General features: G+C 38.8%; 1 protein-coding gene and 1 pseudogene across 7 annotated transcripts in view; one reads left to right on the top strand and one right to left on the bottom strand.

The window, feature by feature from the left end:
- The window catches only part of PAK1 (p21 (RAC1) activated kinase 1), a 169,225-nt gene that overhangs the window by 113,741 nt on the left and 33,245 nt on the right, over positions 1–22,239 (top strand). For all 7 annotated transcript variants that reach the window (XM_012528181.4, XM_058306030.2, XM_012528183.4 and 4 more), the window contains one exon: positions 3,432–3,469. In XM_012528181.4, the coding sequence (XP_012383635.1) occupies positions 3,432–3,469 (38 nt within the window). The remainder of the gene's footprint in view (positions 1–3,431; positions 3,470–22,239) is intronic.
- On the bottom strand, positions 21,058–21,179 carry LOC111766019 (small nucleolar RNA U109; annotated as a pseudogene).

The following is a 22,239-nucleotide window of genomic DNA, read 5'->3' as shown; positions in this document are numbered from 1 at the left end:
AGGGTTATGAACTTGGATTTTCAAGTCAGATATATTTAAGTTTGAACCTTGGCTGTGTGCCTTATGGAAGTATATGATTTGGGACATGCTGCTGAGCATTTATAAGTCTTATTTATAAACCTTACAAAGGTTTCTCTTGGAATTAAATGAAATAACTCACATGAAGTGCTTAGTGCAGTGCTTGTCATGTAAGTCCTTAACAAGTGTTGACTTAATTAATTGTTAATTTTGCCACACAGCATACTTGTATATCTGTAATTGGCTCAGGTTCATTTTAGGCAGATGCTTCCAGCTCTTAAGTTACCCTCACAAGTTGCTTGGATCCTCCACAGAAGTTGTTTCATGTCTTCCAGGACAGTTCGTACCCTTTAGAAATGTGAGGTGCCAGACCATCAACCAGGACCCTTTGTCATTTGTGGATGTGGGGATAGAATTTTATAGGGGATATACATACAGGATGACATATAGATATCTTAGGAGTTCTCTATAATTGTAGGCTAGGGATGATCCGTTTTAGAGGAGGGAGGAACAATTTTTTTCTTTTAAGGAGGTACTAGGTATTGAACCCAGGGCCTTGTACATGGGAAGCAGGTGCTCAACCCCTGAGCTACATCTGTTTCCCAAAGAATAATTTTTTAATTCTTAGATGTGTGACAGGGTAAGGTTTTAGAGAGGGCATGTCCCTTACTGCTTGCTACCTAGAAGGCTCTGCAATGTTGGTACTGATGAGGTTGGGATAGGGAGGAGCACCAACAGCTTCAACAGCAGTGCCCTCTTTGCTTTGCTAAGCAAATTCCAGGTATTTTATTTGTTAACCACATTATCATCCCTGATGCTTGTTTGTTTATTTATATTTGGAAAGTTATAAATTAACAAAATAATCATGCATACCATACAGGATTCCCATAAATCACCCTTCCACCAACAGCTTATATTGTTGTGACACATTTTTTACAAATGATGAAAGAACATCATCATAATATTACTGCTCTCTCTAGTCCATAGCTTATATCTGGTATATTTTTCCCAAAAAACATCCTATTATTAACACCATTAATAACTGTATATTTGTTATAGTTCATGAGAGAACATTCTCATATTTGTACAGCACAGCTGTTTTCTTTTTAAAGATTTGTTTAGTTCTCTCTCCCCACCCCCTCATTGTTTACACTTGCTGTGTCTATCTTTTTTAGGAGGTACCAGGAACTGAACCTGGGACCTCCAATGTGGGAGGGAGGTGCCTCATCACTTAAGCCACCTCCATTCCCTAGTTTGTTGTGTCTCTCATGTTCTTCCTCTTGTGTCTCTTGGTTGCATCATTTTGTCGTGCCAGCTTGCTGTCCTGCTCGTCCTCTGTAGGAGGCACCAGGAGCCTCTGCTCCCTGCTTTGCTGTGTCTTTCATTACTTTTTTCTTCTTGTGTCTCCTGTTGCGCCATCTTGTGTCAGCTTGCCATGCCAGCTCACTCACTGTCTTCTTTAGGGGGTACTGGGAACTGAACCACAGACCTCCCATGTGTTACTTGGGAACCCAATTACTTGAGCTACCTCCACTTTGCAGCACAGTTTATTTTTAGCATCACATTTCTCCTTTCCCTGTTTCCCCTTCTCTCATAATATTAATTATGATAAATTACCTCACTTTGTATAGGCTGGCACATGAAATGGTTAATTCTTATGAAGGGCATGGGGTGTTGGCAGAGCAAAGACTGTTATTCCATTTTACAGGCTCAGAAATTAATTAGGCTCATGAAATAAAGTGACTTACCTAAGTGACTAAGCTGATGTGATGAAATATGTTTTAAGGTTGTTGTCTATAACCTAAGCACAACCCATCCTCCATGCCAGTTTTTTTGTCAAGTTTCCTATTTTTTCAACACTATTTTATTTACCAATTAGTAACTAATGTGATAGGAAAAATGTAGACTAGATAGATAACCCAAAGTTTAGGATTTTAGACCTACTTTTCCATGATTTATATGAACTTGAAGAAGTCTCTTTCTTTCTCTGAACCTCAGTTTCCACGTTTGTAAAATGAAGGGATTGGAAGTACTTTCTGTTCTGTTACTTTATGCTTTTTAATTTGATTTTGATATACAAATATAAAGATTGTACGTTACCTTTAAAACGAGCAATGGTTACTTGGTTTTTTTATATGGCATAAGAGGAATATTTAACTACTAGAACACCCAGTGCACAAAAATACTAGCAGTGCATAAAGTTAGGAGGTGGTGCAATGAAGGCATATTATTGCTCTGCCTAGGCTAATGTTCTATATGTAAAAGAAAAACAAGTGACTTATTATTTAAAGTATATCCCAAGTTGATTTCTCCAGGGTACAGCTGACTATTCAGGGTTCATTTTAGAACATATTGTTACAACCTGTCTTGTTTCCTGCTCTGTGGAGCCATAACTTGCCAAAGGACCAGAGAAGCTGTACCTCGCTCTTTCTTATGTGATAGATTGGGAGCTTTGGACATTCTTTGGGCTTGGTTCTTGATGAGGAATATTTTCACTCCTTAATTCCATTTATGGTGAAGTGGGAAAACCAATTTCTTCTTGGACCCTTAGAAATTAAGGAATAAAATCAAACACAATACCTTCTTTTCAGGCTAAGATTTCCATTGGGTTTACATTTCGTATTTCATAAAATCTAAGACGTCATTGATTGTAAGACATTCCATTATTTTATGTACCACGAGGGAAAAAAACTGCCACTTAAACTGTGAAATGCCTTTTGTTATAAGAGACATCTCTTTTTCAGAGATGTTATTGTGAAAAAATGTATGTATTATAATCAATAAAATATATTCACTGCTTCTTTGAGAAAGTTTGAATCTGTTCTTAGAAAATAAGACCCTCCCTTTAATTAGATTGTCTTGATTAATGCCTCTGTTTTCCTAAGCCTTAGTCCTTGTTCCTCTGCAGGGAAGAGACATGGAGGTAGAAGGATCGTTTCTGAAAGCTGAAACTGCTGACTGGTCATGCTTTGTCGTGGATGGCTCAGGAGAATGCCAGCCATGAATCCTTTCCTTTCTTTCCAAACACGGGAAATTTTCTTTGCCATTGAAGCCTGAAGATAATATAATGGATGATGTGAATACAGTTCTAGCGTAGTATTTGGAATGAAACCAAGATTCAAATCTTGATTCCATTATTTAACCTGTGTGTAACCTGGACAAATTACTTAACTTCTCTAAGTCTCAGTTTACAAATCTATAAAAATGGATTTAATAATAGTTCTCAGAGCTATTATAAGGATTAAATGAGGTAATTTGTATGATGTGATTATTAGCATAGTGTCTGGTACATAGTAGCACTAGCACTGTTGTTATTCTCTGAGCCTGGCAAGTGCTTGCTTGGATAGGTCTCCTCAGCTCTCAAGAGGGGTTTAACTGTATTGACTGAGCCCCTTGTCTTTCTTCCTTTGCAGATAAATCAGCTGAGGACTATAATTCTTCAAACACTTTGGTAAGTAAGTATTTCCTCTCTTCTAATATGAGCAGGTGTGGTGATCAAGACAGTAAGTAGAGGCAGAACCTTGGCTGGAAGGCAATCATCTTGGTCACTTCCTCCACCCTACACAGTGTCCCTATGTAATAATAAAGACTTTGGACTTAATAAACAGTGGGTATCTCTTACATAAATCCTAACTTTGGAACCAGAACACCTGGCTTCTGGCCCAATTTTTCATTTATAGCTTTAAATTTAGGAAAACTACTTTGCCTTTCTAAGCTTTAGCTTCTTCATTAATAAAATAAGGTTGATATCCTCTACCTTATCTGGCCATATCTCCAGGTACCTGAATTTAGAAACAAATTCCCTCTCTTTGGTGGGCAGGGTCTACAAAGACAGGATTAGGACTACTTGTTGAAGGGAGCAGATTCTACTCAAGCAAGGTTGCTCATTCTGTCCCGTGAAGTTATAGCCACTGCATAGTCACTGGAGGGGATGTTATAGGATATAGGATGTAAGCCTTTACTAAATGAAAGGTTGCATGGGTCAGGAAATCTTCCTGATGGTAAAATCTGTGCTAAATGAGTTAGTTAGCTAAGACAAAAATTAAGTAGAGATGAAGGTTTTCCAGACAAAATAGCATGTACAAAGTTGAGGAGGTATGCAAAGAATGCTTGTACAGGGTACTTCAAGTAGTTTGATATGAATGGAATGTAAAGTATACAGGGAGTGGAGGTGGGTAATAAGGAGGAATGGAAGGCAGGCTAGATCATAGAGGAGTTTTAACTTTTCCTTAAAGTTAATGGGAAATGGTTGAATTTTAAGCAGGGGCATAGTAAGTTCTAACATAATGCCAAGTCATCCTCAAAATATCTTGAATATGTGGGGATTGGTTTACTCTGAGTCATTCATACTCTTATCAACTATAAAAGAGTGTACACATTTCCAATGACCTGCAGCATGGTGGGTGCTCTCATTAACTATCTCTTTTAATTCTCATGGGAGCTCATTGAGTGTGTTGTTATCCTTGTTTTATAGATGATAAAACTGAAATAGAGAATGTTAGTGTTAGTAGACATCTGATTCCCAATCTATACTTGTTTCCCCTGATTCATGCAACCCTTTATTAGATGGAGTAGAATTTGCAAATATGAAATCTTTGGGGTTTCTCCCTATTATTGAATAATAAGAAATTATTGAAGAAGGGACCTAAGTAAAAGCTGAGCTGTACTTTGTGGCTCACATGTCCATGTTTTTATAGGAGATATGACAGCTGCCATTTATTGAGTGCCTAATATGTGACTAATACATTTCTTAGCATAAAATTAGTATTCATAATTACCTTGTGAAAGAAGTATTAGCATTCCAATTTCATTGGTAGAAAAACAGGCTTTCCTGATACTCTTAACTCAGCTACAGTGGCAGAACCAGATTAGAACTGGAGTCTTCTGAGTCTCAGTCCAGGACTCTTTTCACTGTGGCAGGAAACAGAAAGAAATTTCAAGTAGGTCTTATCAAGGAGACTGCAGTAGAGCTATAGCTATGTCATGAGGAGGAGTTATCCTGGGGCTTATGCCATATGGCAGAGAAAATAACACCTGCTTGTTAAAAACCTGTATTGGTTTAGTGTCTACAATTAAAACCAACTCAGGCTGTCAAAGGGCATTTTCTTCCCCAGTTCAGAACATTTGTCCTAGTGGCTCAAAGCATGTCATTATTTTCCGTATTGGTTTCTTACTGATCATTCCACATGATTTGTGAAATGCATTGAAAAGGATTGTTGTCCACATAATACAGATGAAGAGTAATTGAGACTCAGAGATTGAAACTTGCTCCATATCCATGAGTTCTCATTGTTACTTGCTAATGGAATTAAAATGGAATTGATTTTAGTATGTATCATAGTGGTAGATACCAATATAAAATTCAGTTCTCTTGAAGTTTTATTTATTCATTCATACCATAAATATTTACTTACACCTTTTCTTGTGCCAAAGTGTTGGCTATACAAAAATGAATATGCACGCTCCTGTCCTTGAGGAAAAATGTAACAACAGACTAGGGAGAGAAGGATTGCAAGAGAGGTATGACTAATGTGCAGTGGGACCGTATTTGATGGAGTGATTTATTTTACCTGGTAGTATAGGGAAGTTTTCGGAGAGTTACTGGATCCTAAAGATTTGTTCCTTTAACAGCAGGATCTTTAAGGTTTCTTCCAGCTCTAACATTCCATTATTTGTTGTTTATTGGTCTGAGATCTATCTCTAAGAATCAGTAGACATTTTGGTGCCTGAATTCTCATTTATAAATTGAATGCCTTATTTGTAATAGGCTCTTTGGGTACTGAGGAGCGAAGGACTGGCAAGATCTTTGCTCTTGATCTCACAATTAAGTGAGGAGTCAGGCACATAAACAGAAATTTATAATGATGTGGTCAAGAAGTGGATGTGGCTTGAGTGATTGAGTGCCCACTTACCACATGGGAGGTCCCTGGTTTGGTTCCTGGTGCCTCCTAAAGAAGACAGCAAGCTGGTGTGATGGGCAGGCATGGGAAGCTGATTCAACAAGAGACACAAGAAGAAAAACATAATGAGAGACCCAACAAAGCAGGGAATAGAGGTAGCTCAAGTGATTAGGCACCTCCATCCCAAATCAGAGGTCCCGGGTTTGGTTCCTGGTGTCTCCTAAAGAAACAAAGAAGGCAAACAGACCCAGCATTGCAAACAGTGAGGGGGTGGGGAGAAATAAATAAATCTTTAAAAAAATATTTTGTCAGGTAAACACAGGATAGTGATACCAGGCAGGGAAAAAGGCAGTGCTTTCCTGTCTGAGTGACAGTATAAACAAAGACACCAGGTTGTTAAGGTTAAGCATGTCAGATTAAATTACTTAAACTTGTGCTAGAGCGAAGGAAATATTTTAAATAGGAGAATATTATCGTTGGATGCACGTTTTAGTTCATAGCATATTCATCTTAAAAAGAATACTCTGGAAATTGGATCGGGCTAGTGAACTGAATCTTTGTGTCCTTTCCCTTGCAATCCCAAATTTCTTAATTTTTGGAAAGGTATGTTAAAAATTAAATTCTAAACAGTGCTCAAAAACAAAAACATGACATAAATGGATCATTGTAAGAAATTCATGGAAGCTATCAGGCAGATAAAATCAGATTGATCAGAGCAGAAAAATTATAGCCTAATCTATATGCACAAGAATGCTCTAAGGAAGATAAGAGTAGCTACAGAGAAAATTCTAGCTCAGAGAATGTATACAAGGAGCAGGAAGGAGTCTTGGGTTCATCTTCAAGGGTAAATTAATTAAAAATCTGCATTTGAAACAGTGGGAATAGCCTCCCCCTTAGAGTGAACAAAAGGAAGCATGTATATATGATTCTAGGCTAAAACCAAATAATTTTGTAAAGAAAGTAAACTGTCCACTTCAGGAAAGCTCCTACTCTGGCCATGGGGACTTGAGAGAGAAGCAACTGAATCTGCCAGATATAAAAAAGGGGGAAGAAGGAAGAGTAGCTTTGCAGTGGAAGAAATACATTCAAATTCTCCACCTCAAGAGTAAAGTTCTCATACTTTGGATATTTGGGAGTAGAGGGCTCTCTATCCTATGTGGCCTTTCTATGCCTACATACCTGAAGTGAAGCTTGCCAGTAGCCACATACCCATAACTCACATTCAGATAGCATCAGACCTTCCAGTCAAAGGAGAGGACAGTAGAAAAACATTAACACAATTGCAGAAAAAAAATTTAAGCTAAGTACGATTTGCTTAGAGATTTGCTTATATTTATGATTGAGATACTAAAAGATTATTAGAACTTTAAACTCATTGGTGACAGAACTTTTATCTGTATCACTGTAAGATAACCTGGCTAGATCATTTGGGGGAATCCCCCATATTAGTGTCTTTAGAGCTTTCCTATTAGGTCGGCCAGATGTAGAGAAAATCTTCGAATCTCCTGCTTTGAGAATAAAAGTCTAGCAATTAGTATTCTAGGAACCTAGTAAGGGAAGAGAAGTTAGGGGTCTCAGCTTTCAGCATTCAGTACGTAAATATTCACTTAAGTTACCCTGTCTTTTATATGCTATTCTTATATTTAACTGTGTTAGGAAGCTCTAATCCAGAAATCCCTTGGATTCTCTCTTGTTAGGGAATAAATCTCTAGTTCTTCTGCTAGGGAAGAGAGAGGCAACACCCAGTGATGTAGATTAGGGGAATTGATTTAGGGATCTAACTGCTGCTTTTTCTATTAAAATAGAGTTCATGTTTTAAATTTAATTTAATTTATTTCTCCCCACCCCCTTGTTGTTTTTCACTTGCTGTGTCTCTCTTCCTTGTTTCTTTTTTTTTTTAAGATTTATTTTTATTTCTCTCCCCTCTCCCCACCCCAGTTGTCTGTTCTCTGTGTCCATTTGCTGTGTGTTCTTCTGTGTCCGCTTCTATTCTTGTTAGCGGCACTGGGAATCTGTGTCTCTTTTTGTTGTGTCGTCTTGCTGCTTCAGCTCTCCGTGTGTGTAGTGCCACTCCTGGGCAGGCTGCACTTTCTTTCACGCTGGGTGGCTCTCCTTATGGGGTGCACTCCTTGCGTGTGGGGCTCCCCTACGCGGGGGATACCCCAGCATGGCAGGGCACTCCATGTGCGCATCAGCACTGCACGTGGGCCAGCTCCACACAGGTCAGGGAGGCATTGAGTTTGAACCGTGGACCTCCCATGTGGTAGGCAGTGCTCTAACTGTTGAGCCAAGTCCCCTGTTTCTTTAGGAGGCACCAGGAGCCAAACCCGAGACCTCTGTTGTGGGAGGGAGTGCCTAATCGCTTGAGTGACCTCTGCTCCCTACTTGATTGTGCCTCTCATTATGTTCTTTCTCCCCACATCTCTTGTTGCATCATCTTGTTGGGTTGATTGCCATAGCAGTTCACTGTCTTCTTTAGGAGGCACCGGGAACCTCTGTTCCCTGCCCTTTTATGTCTATCATTATGTTTTTTCTGCTTGTGTCTCTTGTGTCAGCTTGCCATGTCTGCCCTATGTGCCAGCTCACTGTCTTCTCTAGGAGGCACTGTGATCTGAACTAGCAACTTTCCTTGTGGTAGGCAGGAGCCCAGTCACCTGAACCACATCTACTTCCCCTAACTGCTTTTTTTTTTTTTACAGATTTAGTTTATTTATTCCACCCCCTACCACTTGCACTTACTGTCTGCTCTCTATGAACATTTGCTGCACATTCTTCTGTGTCTGCTTGTCTTCCCTTCTCATCTTCTGTCTTTAGGAGGCACTGAGAACTGATCCTGGGACTTTCCAATGTGGGGGAGAAGTGTCAATTGCTTGAGCCACCTCAGCTCCCTGGTTTGTTATGTTTCTCATTGCCATTCCTCTGTGTGTCTCTTTTGTTGCATCATCTTGTGCCAGCTCTCCACATGGGCCAGTTCGCCTTCACCAGAAGGCTCTGGGAACTGAACCCAGGACCTCTCATATGGTAGATGGGAGCCTAATAGTTTGAGCCTCATCCACTTCCACCTAATTGCTTCTTAAATACCTTTCAACAAATCTTGCTTTAGTACTTCATCCTCCCCTATACTTTATCTCCAGCTTCCAAGGTGTATGGTGATACTAATTCCTGAACCTTTAGAAGGTTCTGCAGTGTGGAAATATAGATTGGTTTTCTGCTTTTTCCACTGCCAGTTTAGAATCAGCTTCCTTGAGTCGTAAGTCAGTTACCACTTACCCATCTACTGTTGCCTCCTTTTCAATCTCCCCATTCTTGTATGTATGCCTTTAAAGACTATTTATTACCATTTTAGTAAGATTTCCAGAAAGAGTGAAAATAGATGCCTTCTTCAATCTGACATCTTTACCTGGCATTCCTGAGAAATGGTAACTTTTTTTCTCCATATGTTTCTGATTTATTTAAAATTTATAATGAAAAAAACTTATTGGTTTTACTTAAAATTTTGCAATTTTACCTTTTAAACTGCTTTATAGAGGTATAATTTACATACCACAGAATATATCCATTGTAAGGTACAATTATTTTAATAAATATATAGAGTTGTGGTAACATCACCACAATCTACTTTTAAAACATTTCCGTCACAACAAAAAGTTCCTTTGAGCCCTTTCACAGTTAATTTATACTCCCTTGCCCAGCCCTAGGAAATCACTTTGTGAGGTTTTTGTTTTTGTTTTTTATAGGAGGTACTGGAGATTGAACCCAGGACCTCGTACATGGTAAGCAGATGCTCCATTACTGAGCTACATCTGCTCCTCAGTGAGAGTTGGTTTTTTTCATTTGTTCATTCTTTAGTAGGTACCAGGGATCAAAAGGAAGCAGGTGCTCAACCACTGGAGCTACATCTGCTCCCCCCTAGGAAATCATTGATCTGTTTTCTCTCTCTGAATTGGCCCTTTCTGGACATTAATATGTAAATGGAATTACACAATGAGCAGTCTTTTGTGTCTTCCTTTTCTTAGTTAGCATGTTTTTGAAGTTTATTCTTGAGCTTAAAGTTTATTCTTGTTGTAGTTTATTCCTCTTAATTGCTGAATTATGTTCCATTGTATGAATATATATCACAATTTGTTTTTCCATTCACCAGTTGTATTGTTTAAAGTTTTGGCAATTATGAATAATGCTGCTATGAAGTTTTATTTGTGTGTGTCTTCATATAGACAAATATTTTATATCTGTTAGATGCCAAAGAATGGAATTGCTGGGATATATAGTAAATTTGTGTAATTTTTAAAGAAACTGCTAACTTTTACAAAGTTCTTACAAAGTTCATACAATTTAGTATAAATTTCTGATTGTTCTTTGCTAATTTATAAGAATACAATTGACTTTAGTATGTTGATCTTGTATCATAAAACCTTATTAAACTTCTTTTTTATAGTTCCTCCTTGACTGCCTTCTTTTGTATTAAATACATATTTTATTGTATTTATTGTATTATAGGGTATTTTTTTCCTGCTGATTTTTTACTATATTTCTAGTAACTAAGAAATGCATTTTAATTTATCACAGTTTACTTCAGATTAATAATAACTGAATTCTGAGCAAATATAGAAACTTAGCTCCATTATAGCTTAATTTCCTACCCCTCTTTGTGCTACTGTTGTCATATATGTTACATTTTTATAAACCTAGCAAGATAGTAATATAGTGTTATAATTATTGCTTTATGTGGTCTTATATATTTTTAAAAAGTTGAGAAGAAATTTTCTGTATATGTATTTATATATAGTCTTATATGTTAATGGTAAGCATATTTCCCATTTCTTTTGCTCATCAATTTTTCTCGTGGTTTTGAGTTATCATTTGATGTCATTTCCTTTCTTTCAGATGTACTTCCTTTAGTTTTCTTGTAAGTTAGGACTGCTAACAGTGAATTTTCAGTCTTTGTTTACCTGGGAATAGCTTTGTTTTATCATTTTTAAAAGATGGTTTTGTTGGCTATAGATTGACTTATTGCTTGGCATTTTGGTTTTCTTTCAGCCCTTTGAATATGTCATCCTACTGCCTACTGGCCTCTGTTGTGTCTGATCAGAAATCAGCTGCTAATCATATTGATTCTCTTCTGTACATCTCATTTTTCTCTTGCTGCTCTCAAGATTTTCAGTTTGGCTTTGGCTTTCAGTAGTCTGACTGTGGTATGTTTAGGTGTGAAATGTTTTATATTTCTCCTACTTGGAGTTTGTTGAGGTGCTTGGATAAATAGATTATTTTTCTTCAAATGTGGGGAGTTTTTGTCCATTATTCAATTTTTTTTCTGCCTCTTTCTTTCTTGTCCCTCAGTGGCTCCCATTATGTGTATATTGATATGCTTTATGTTCCACAAGTCTTTGATATTTTGTTAGTTTTTTTCCAATCTTTTTTCTCTTATTTATATTGGCTAATTTAAATAAATTACATGGAATCATTCTTCTACCTTCTAGAATCTGTTGTTTAGCTTCCCTAGTGAATTTTTCATCTGTTATTTAACTTTTCAATTCCAGTATTTCCATTTGATTCTTTTAAATAATTTCTGTTGAGACTCTGTTGACTCATTGTCATCATCCTTTCTTTTGATTTTTTAAACATGGTTTCCTTTAGTCTTTGAATACATTTATAGTATCTGGTTTGAAGTCTATATTTTCTAAACCCAGTATCTGGGGACACTCAGAGAGATAATTTCTTTTGACTAATTTCTTGTTGGTCTTGTATGGTCACACTTTGCTGTTTGTCTTGTAATTTCTTGTTGAAAACTCAGCAGTTAAGATAATACTCTACCAATTCTGACATTTATCTCCGCTAAAGATTGTTTGTGTCTTTCAGTTTTTTGTTTTTTGTTTTGAACTTGTTATAAATCTGTGACTATGTTTCTACTGTGTTCTGTGGCCATAGATATCTCTGCTCAGTTTTTTGTTGTTGTTGGTTTTATTTCTTACTTTTATTTTTAAATTTTAAATTTTTTTATTTATTTGGTTTTTTAAGACTTTTTAAATTAAAGCTGATAGATCACAAAGAATGTTACATTAAAAAACATTAAAAAACACATAAAAAAATAAGAGGTTCCCATATACCCTGCTCCCTACCCCCTACCCCATCATTTGTAAATTGTATTTTTTGAAGATATATACATCATATACAAAAAAGTTACATTAAAAAATATGAGATTCCGTATACCTCCACATCACCCCACCCCACTCCTCCCACACCAACCTCCTCCTCCATCATTGTGACACACACATCGTACTCGGTGAACACGTTTTGGGGCACTGCTGCACCACATAAATAATAGTTTACCCTGTAGTTCACACTCTCCCCCAGTCCATTCAGTAGGTTAAGGCAGAATATATAAAGTCCAGCCTCTGACTCTGCAATACCATTTAGAACAACTCCAAGTCCCAAAAATGCCCCCATATCATATTTCTTCTTCCCTCTCCCTGCCCTCAGCCACTGCTGTGGTCACTTTCTCCACCTCAATGCTGCAATTTCTTCTATTACTAGTCATAATAGTTTTATAGTAGAATACCAGTAAGTCCATTCTAATCCATATTTTTTTGCTTTTAATATTCTTGTTTTAATTTTTTATCCTGGCTTTCTGGGGGTTGGCCTGTGTTTGCATAGCTTAATGATTGGTTGGACAGATATTGTGGTCACAGACCTCATGTGAATGGGTTTTTTTCCTCTGCTGATGGATCTGTGTCTGGGTAGAGAAGTATCTTCAATGTTCAGGCCTTTTTCAGGTCTGTACTAGTATTTACTTTCTGCTGGACTCTTGTATTTTTTATGCACATATACACAGAATCAAGGTTAGCCAGGAATATATGACTCTAAGTTACACATATGCCTGTGAGCAGACTCAGTCAGAACTTTGTATGCTGTATCTAAGACTCATCCTCAGGCTAGTAGAGCCAAACAGTTGACCCTTTCCTGCTACCACCTCTGATAAGTCATTTCCGCTTGACAGTGCCACTGGGTCCAATCAGAGTGAACCCCTTTGGTCCATGGCAGTTCATAGCCTGATCTGCTCTGGCAGAACCTCCACTCTGACAGAGCTGGGCATGGGGTGAATGGGAGCAGTCCCAAGCCAGAATGTCAGATGTCAGAGATTCCCACTGTTCTTTCCCAAAGTTCACTTTTTCAATCATGGATGCCTTTTAGAATTTTGTATGCCTTTGATAGATTTCCAGAGTGCTGGAATGTTTATTTTTATGAAAATTTTCCAGGATTTTGGGGAAGAGGATTTGCCAATCTACTTTCTATGCCGTACCTGGTAGGCTGCTTATAAATATTTTTTAGATAAACAGAACAAAAAGATGATAAAAGATAACTCTGGTACTGTTGTGAAAGGTGGATTGTAGAGGGCAAAGTTGGAGGTCCAGAGGGAAAGACATATAAAGGTTTGGTAAGAGATCATGAAGCCTAAGTGAGGGCAGTGACAAATAGGCTACCAAAGAGTGTAAATGAAGAGAACTTTTTGAATCCCAAATTTGGTTTGTTTGTTTTTTCTCTACTTTACCACCCTGATTCTCACAGAATGGAAAAAGGATTTCTATTCAGTCTAGTACCATCCTTGGTCTCTCTAACCCAAGGGAAAAATATCAGGTTTACTTTGTTCTAGAGGGAGCCCAGTCTTCCTGGTGGGACAAAATGCTTCAAGAGCTCCCTGGCTACTATCTTCTCTCTATTATGGGTTGTCAGATTTCAGTCTGTTTTGCATTATATCTTACCGAGCTACCCAGGGACTTGAGTCACAATCCTCCTAATTATTTTCTCCATTCTTTGCCTTGAACTTGAAACTATTGTTTGATCAGGCAGTCGCAACCAAAAATTTAACCAACCTACGTATGATAGCACTATTACTGGCACTATTTTTGCAGATGAGATAGGGAGTTTAATATCTTATACAAAACTCATTATGTAGGGAAGTGGACGTGGATCAACTGATAGAGCATCCATCTACCATATGGTAGATCCAGTGTTCGAACCCAGGGCCTCCTGGCTCGTGCGGTGAGCTGGCCCATGCACAGTGCTGCTGCACGCAAGGAGTGCCGTCCCACGCAGGGGTGCCCCTGTGTAGGGGAGCCCCAAGCACAAGGAGTGCGCCCCGTGTGAAAAAGCACAGCCCACCCAGCAGTGGTGCTGCATACAAGGAGAGCTGACACAGCAAGATGATACAACAAAAAGAGACACAGATTCCAGGTGCTGCCGAGAATGCAAGAGGCACAGAAGAACACACAGTGAATGGACACAGAGAACAGACAACGGGGATGGGGAGAAATAAAGTCTTTTAAAGAAAAAAACAACTCAATATGTAAATGGTGGAGCCGAAATTTGAACTCAAGCTGGTTGATTTCAGAACACCAGCTTTTTAAACTTCTATTCTCTACTGCCTGGTAAACATAAAGTTCAAAATAGGATCTCAACAATTGGAAAGAATTATAAAATTCAGAAATATTTACCAATATCTAATGAAGAAGAGAGAGAGAAAGGGAGGAGAAAAGACAAACTGAGAATTGATAATCAGTGGAAAAGAACTTGAAGTATATTCCAACAGAGGATATTCTGGGTCTGTCACTAGAACAGTTGAAGAAGTTTTAAGAAAAAGTTTCTGTGGCATCTTCTTCTAAGAAGGCTTCTGCCTGTAGACTGTTGCAGATTTCATTAGTTTTAATACATCTTAAATTATGAAGTGCATGATTCATCATCTTCAGAAGGAGTGTCCAAAAAAAAATCTGTGAGGATGCTCTTGATTTTAGAGCAACTGATTTACCTCATCCCCCTGAAAGGGGCCAGCTAGATGATGTATACTTTCGACATCTTGCAATCAGAGTTGGAACTAGGGCCCCAGGCTTTACCTGATGCAAACACTTCCATTTGCTCCTCTTACTTGGAAAGCGATCTGATATTCCCAAATGTTTGTTCTCTCAAATGATTTCCTGGACCCAACACATTCTGCATTTGCAGTGAGAAATTATTCTTCCACAAGGACTAGATTTTCGCCCCTTTTGCAAACCCTGGAAAGAGATGTGTCCTTCCCCAGGGTTAGGTGATCCTTCAGATAAAACTCATTCCAAAGGAAAAAAAACTTTGTGTGGACAAAGAAGTTTCCATTACAGGCATACCTCGTTTTATTGCACTTCATAGATAATGCATTGTTGTTTTTTTATTTAACAAATAGAAGGTTTGTGGCAACCCTACATTAAGCCTTTTTGTACCATTTTTCCATTAGCATGTACTTACTTCATGTCTCTGTGTCACATTTTAATAAAGGTATTTACATTATTTTTTTGGACATAATTCTATTGCACATTTAATAGAGTATAGTATAGTATAAATGTAACTTTTATATGTACTGGGAAACTAAAAAATTCCTGTGACTTGCTTTACTCTGGTGGTCTTGGAACTAAACCCACAATATCTCTGAGGTATGCCTGTATATTTATTTATTTATTTTTTTTTTTTAAAAAGATTTATTTACTTATTTAATTTCCCCCCCCTTCCCTGGTTGTCTGTTCTTGGTGTCTATTTGCTGCGTCTTGTTTCTTTGTCCGCTTCTGTTGTCGTCAGCAGCACGGGAAGTGTGGGCGGCGCCATTCCTGGGCAGGCTGCTCTTTCTTTTCACGCTGGGCGGCTTTCCTCACAGGCGCACTCCTTGCGCGTGGGGCTCCCCCACGCGGGGGACACCCTTGTGTGGCACGGCACTCCTTGCGTGCATCGGCGCTGTGCATGGCCAGCTCCACACGGGTCAAGAAGGCCCGGGGTTTGAACCGCGGACCTCCCATATGGTAGACGGACACCCTAACCACTGGGCCAAAGTCCGTTTCCCAGCCTGTATATTTATTCTTTGTGACCATTTAGTACTATGCCAAGAATATACCTATTTGTTAAGCAGATGCCCAGTTTATAAGGTTACAATCAAAGGTACTCTTCATACATTTCTTTAATAAATAAAATCCATACTTGATATTATAGTTAAGTTCATGTGTCCACTTGGCTAGGTTATGTGGTCAAGCAAGTACTGGCCTTACTGTGAAGATATTTCTTGAATTTAAATTATTAATTGATTGCATCTATGGCAGATTACATCTACAGTCAACAAAGGAGATTGCTTTCAGCAATGAGAGATGTCTCATCTAATCACATCAAGGCCTTAAGGGGAGAGGTAATGATTTCAGTAGTCAGAAAGAAGAATTTCTATCTTTACTCCAGCCAACTTTTCCTGTGGAATACATCAGAATCTTCATTGGAGTTCCCAGCCTGCAGCCTGCCCTACGAATTAGGACTTGCCAATCACCCATAGTCACATGAGCTAATTCCTATAATAAATCTGATTTCATATATATATATTCTGTCAGTTCTGTTTCCCTGAAGGACCCTGGCTAATTCACTTGTGAATGAGCCTACATAGAAAAGTCTTTAAAATATTGCTGAACAGTTGAAGCCATCAAAGGTAACAAGAATATAGATTTTTTTGTAATATTTGTGTTCTACTTTGCTTTGGTAGTAGTATCTTGTTTTTTAAAAAGTAGATAGTATCATAAATTATTTTTAGTATTTTTTTTTAATTTGCACTAGAAAATTTGGACATTATGAATATTTTTGTATTTAAGTCAGGGTAGATGGTATGTTAGTATACGTTTGTGAATATAGAGGAATAAAAGTACAGTTCATGAAACAATTCAAGAGTTAATAAATTTGGTACTCTTTCTGAAAGCTTTTAAGTTCTCTGTCAGTCTGTAGTTTAAAAGAACTGAAAACTAGACTCTTGAGTTCATCAGAATTATAGTACAAAATTTTCTTTGTTTTTTTTCCCACTATTTTATTATAAAATGGGAATTTTTATTTTATTGGCCATGATAAAGACTCTTTTATCTAATTATGAGAAACATCTTAATAAAGCACTTTACAAAGCAAATAATATACATATTTATGGCAGTTTGAGATTATTTTATGAATCCCAAAAAGAGAAAGATTATGTTTTTAAACTAATCTATTCCTGTGGGTGCACTACCCTTTGATTACATTAAATTTAGTTGGGGGTCCTTTGATGCCATTACTTGATAAGTCACTTTAAGGCTTTTGATTGGACTACACCAATGAAGTGTGACTCAGGTTGAACCTCTCTCTGCCCTCTTGCTGGGTCTGATAAAAATGGAGACACACAGAGAGACACATACAGATAGAGGAAAAGGGAACTGCCAATTTAGTGATCCTGCTCTGTTAGAGAAGTTTCACCCACAGCTGAGCTGTAAAGAGAGATGCCCCCAAGAGACTCTTTTGAGCTGAAGCCCAGAGAGAGAAAGAGAGAGATGAGGCCCAGTAAGAGACGAGCCCTATGCCGTGTTTGGCTGCAGCTGCAGAAAGGCAGAGGCCTTAGCAGAGATTGGTGGCCACCTTGCTTTGCCGTGTGGTAGCTGACTTCGGTGAGAAAGTACCTGTTGACCCTGATTTGAACTTCTCATGGCCTTGGAACTGTAAGCTTTTACCCCCAATAAATCCCTTTTATAAAAGCCAACCCATGGCAGCCCTTTGGCAAGCTAAAATAGTAATCAATACCAGGAGAGTAAGGTTGTGCTACTTGCAATTACCAAAAATACTGGGATGGTTTTATACATGGGTAAGGAGTATTTTTGCAGGAATTGTGAGTTGCTTGATAGAAAAGGCCTAGATTGCTTTGGTAAGACTGTTGGTAAAAATACAGATCCTAAAGATAGTTCTGATAAAGCCTTAGAAGGAAACGATGAAACTATTATTGGAAACTGGAGGAAAGGTGATCCTTGTTTTAAAGTTGCAAAGAACCTTGCAAAATTGACTCCTGATATTAGATGGAAAGCAAAATTTTTAAAATGGTGAGCTTGGAGATATAGTTAAGGAAATTTCCAAAGTAAATGTGGAAAATGTGGCCTGACTTCTCCTTGCAACTTATAGCATAATATGAGAGGAAAGAGATAAAAACTAAACTGGTAGTCACAAAGAAACCAGGGACTGATGATTTGGGAAATTCCAAGCTTTCATATAACAAGCTCCCAGAGTATAGTGTCGCATGTGAGGACCAAACTAAACTTGGAACTTACATGTCAGGATTGAAAATGCAGTTATTCATGAAGGACTTGTGGGAAGTCTTACTGTCTGATGGCTTGGACCCCTGTTTCCTGCATGCTAAACCAACAAACTTTAGGCGAGATCTGTATGAATGAAACCACTGTCAGCGTGTACTAAAAGGGAGAGATTGAAGGAAAAACAGCTTCAAGAAGAAAACCTTGGAAGCTGAGATATGGAACTAGGACATCTCCTTGGGCCAAGAGAGGGCCCCCTCCCATATGTGTGAAAAGGGTGAATTTGCCCTGGCATTTGAAGTGGGTGAATCCTCCAGTCCATTGTTCAGGGAGAGTTTGGCCACCCGAGGCTCCAGAGAGTGTAGAGCACATTTCCCTGTGGTTGGAGAGAGTTAGGTTGCCACCACACTACTCTGATGAGGTTGGGCCTTTTCCCCATAGGTTGGGGGTAGTTAGGTCACCACCCTACTGCTCTGAGAAGGGTGATTAGGAAGTTAGGTCATGATCCCACTGTTCTGAGGGGGTTGGGCCTTGTATGCTAGAGATTAGGGAGAATGTTCCCACCTCACTGTACTAAAGGGATTGAAACTGTCTCCCAGAGATTGGGAAAAGTGTGACTATTACCTTAATGTTCTTGGAGGGTGAAGTCTGGAGCTCAGTTACCACCCAGATACTTTAAAAGGGTGGAACCAAAAGTATAGCCATTGGGCAAACACGTGGAAAGGGTGGGTCCCCATGGGGCCCTGAGAAGAAAACATCATTTTAAGGATGACTCTTAGACTTTGAAATCTAATGAGTATGCCCTGCAGGTTTTTGGAACTGTTGGAGACCCATGATACCTCTTTCCCTCCTTATGATAATACAAATGTTTATCCTATATCTGTTCCTCCATTGTATATTGGAAGCAGATAACTTGTTTTGTAAGTTTCACAAGTGTACAGCTAGAGGTGAATTTGTGTCCCAAAGCAAACAGCATGCCTATAACTGATTTCTATGAGATTTTGTATTTAGCATTACTATTGAAATGATTTAAGATTTTTGGAATATTGTGATGTAATTAGTGTATTTTGCAAATGAGAATATATGTGTTTTTGTGATAATGAGGGTGGAGTGTGGCAGTTTGAGATTATTTTATGAATCTCAAAAAGAGAAAGCTGTGCTTTTAAACGAATCTCTTGCTGTGGGTATGATACCCTTTGATTGCATTAGATTGAGTTGAGGGCCCTTTGATTAGATTAAATGATAAGGTCTCTTTAAGGCTTTTGATTAAGACTACATCAGTGAGACATGATTCAGGTTGAGTTCTGCCCTCTTTTGAGTCTGATGAAAAACAGATGGAGGATAAGGGAATTGCCATATTGTAGTGAAGACTGCAGGAAATCGGAAGCCCTAGTAGTCAAAGAACTGAGGCCCTGGGAGAGATGAGCCAGAGTTGAGGCCCAGACTGATAGAGGAGGCCTGGAAAGAGAATAGCCCAATGCCTGGTTTTTGAAGCCGAGCTCTAGGAGCTGAGCTCCAAGACAGTGACCCTGGAGTAGAAGGCAGAGATATGTGGCCATCTTTGCCACGTGGCAGCTGACTTTGGTGAGAAAGCATCTCTGATGGTACCTTGGTTTGGATATTTAAGAGACCCTGAAACTGTAAGCTTTTACCCCAGATAAAAGCCAATGCTTTTCTGGTACTTTGCCTTGGCAGCCCTCTGGCAAACTAAAACAGTAATACACATAAAGTAATAATATATTAATAGACACCACTTTTGTGCTCACAGTCCTCCAATGGCTTCTCATTCTAGGTATGAACTCCAGAAATTTTACTGTGACCTCCATTGCTTTACATAATCTGGCTCCTGGCAACCTCTAACCTTGTTTCTTACTCCACTTCCTCTTGCTTGTTTTTTTATAGCCACCTAGGTCTCCTTGAGGTTGTTGGAACATACCAAGCATGTTCCCATCTCAGGGCCTTTGTACTTCTTCCATTTGCCAGGAATACTGGCCTGCTCCCTCAATTTATTCAGGCTGTATAAGTCATCTCATTAGAGAGGTCTTTCCACAACTATCCTATCTAAAAGAATATTACCATCCCCAACCAATCTCTACCTCCGTATGTTATCCCATATGACCTGACATGTTGGTCATTGTTTTGTTTTGTTTCTTTTCTGTCCTTTTTTTAAAATTTTATTTTATTTTATTTTTTTCAAAATACGTTAATTTATTGAGGGAGATAAGTTACTTAGAGGTGAATTGGCTACAAACAAAGGTAAGGAACATGTTAGAAATTGAGTCTGTTAGTAGGAGGGAGAGATACTATTACTTTTACAGGCAAGTGTAGGATTCCATATTATTCCGTGGTTCAAAAACGGGACACACTGTCTAGTCAAAGGATCACAGAGATCTACTAAGATTTTTCAGCTGTCAACCAAGAATCTTTTTTCTTCTCTCAGGCAAGGCATCCCGTAGAAATATAATTTATTTTTCAAATTCCTCTGAAGAATTAAGTCTGTGTGGCATCGCATTGCCATGCTCCTTGCTCTTGGTTCTTTTTGCCATGTACTCATTCTTTAAGCATTTTCTCATCTCCCAATCAAGATCATTGCAATGACCAAAAAAATTTCAGAATGCTTGATTTTTGTGGCATTCCTTTAGCAAGTTAATCAAGATGTTGCATTCTTCAGTGTGCAAGTGCGGAGATAAGTCAGGATGCATCTTTAGAAGGTGATGAATCACAGCAGAGCAACCGTGTCAAACCCAGTGTTGAGGACCTCACTTCTCACACTGCACGACGTGGGTTATACCCATTTCACAGACGAGGAAGCAGAGGCAGGCTCAGGGTTGGGTGTGCAGAGGCGGGGTGCACCCAAGGTCACACAGCTCGAGCCGCGGGGCAGACACCAACAGTGAGTGAAAGGTCTGCTTCCCAAGCGTGCTCTAGACCAGGGAGACTCGGAACCCCACTCTAGCCGTGGGGGAACCCAGAGCCCCTCTGGCTTTGCGTGGGGTGTCCCACGACCTCCACAGCCAGCCTGGATGGCCCCGCCCCTGCCGCTTTTTTTATTTTATTGTAAAAGAAATATACTACCAGCCAAGCTCTTCTAAAAGTCAGCCCTGAGAAGTCCTTTTTTAATATTGCATGTTATGGATATGGCCATTGTTTTGTTGTATCCTATTCTAGAATGTAAGCCATAGGACAGAAACTTGATATATTTGTTCTTCAGTATAGTCCTAGAGCCTAGAACAGAGCCTGGCACACAGAATGAATGAATGAATGAATGACTCTAAGTTAGCATTTCCTTTTTTAAACAGAGGTTTGTGGTTATTAAACATAATGATAATTTAATGATTCCTTACATCGTAGCCCTTTACCATTTAAAAAGTGTTTTTATATCCATATCACTTCATTTCATTCTCTAAGTGGCCCTCTGAGGTAGGGGGAGAGCTACTGTCATTATTCCCATTTTAGAGATGAAAAAACTGAAGCATATAGTACAGACTTGCTCAAGGACACGGCTCAGAAATCTGGGCCCCAAACCTAAGTCTCTTATCTCTGACATTAGTTAATATCACCACTCCAAGTCATCACCTGAGGAAAACAAAATGTATTGCTGAAGAAGATGATGAAATCTTCTTTAGAGTTTTTAGAAGCAAACTAGTGTTTATAATATATACCAGGGAAGCCCCAGGGCCATGTGGTGATGAGTGAGAGGCTACAGAGTTGACTTCATTCTCATTTTGGATTCCTAGTTACATTTTGTTGAGTGGATAGTGGGGAGAAGAGAAGCTAGAACAAAAAGTATTGGAATACATTATTTGACAGAGAAAGAACCTTTATTGGATTTTAGAACTGAAAGTGACTTAAAGTCACCCCTCAATTTTTACCATGCCTCTTCTTCCCCATGTCTCGAGTGATAAAAGGTGAACCAAAGGGATAGCTGTCATCACCACAGCTAGTTACTTGCATATACCTGGCACTGTCAGTTTTTAAGTTAGACCTGCTGTAACTGGAGGCCTTGTTAGAGTCTGAGATTGCCAGTTTTCTTTACCTTAGCTTGTCAAATATGATTAAGGCCAGTCTTCCATACTCAGTAGCTCTAGTTTAGTATTCAGTTTCTCCACTTAGACCCCATCATTCTGACCCTGACTTTCCTCTTTCAGAAAGCCCCAACTGACAGGCATGAGGGGAACTCACTCTCTGTTTCCTGTACAAGATGACAAGTAGATTCAGTATATGAACCATCTTTT

Source organism: Dasypus novemcinctus, chromosome 10, assembly GCF_030445035.2.
Source record: "Dasypus novemcinctus isolate mDasNov1 chromosome 10, mDasNov1.1.hap2, whole genome shotgun sequence".
NCBI classification, from domain to species: Eukaryota; Metazoa; Chordata; class Mammalia; order Cingulata; family Dasypodidae; genus Dasypus; species Dasypus novemcinctus.
The sequence above is the reverse complement of the archived record's forward strand: the minus strand, read 5'-3'. Positions and strand labels throughout refer to the sequence as shown.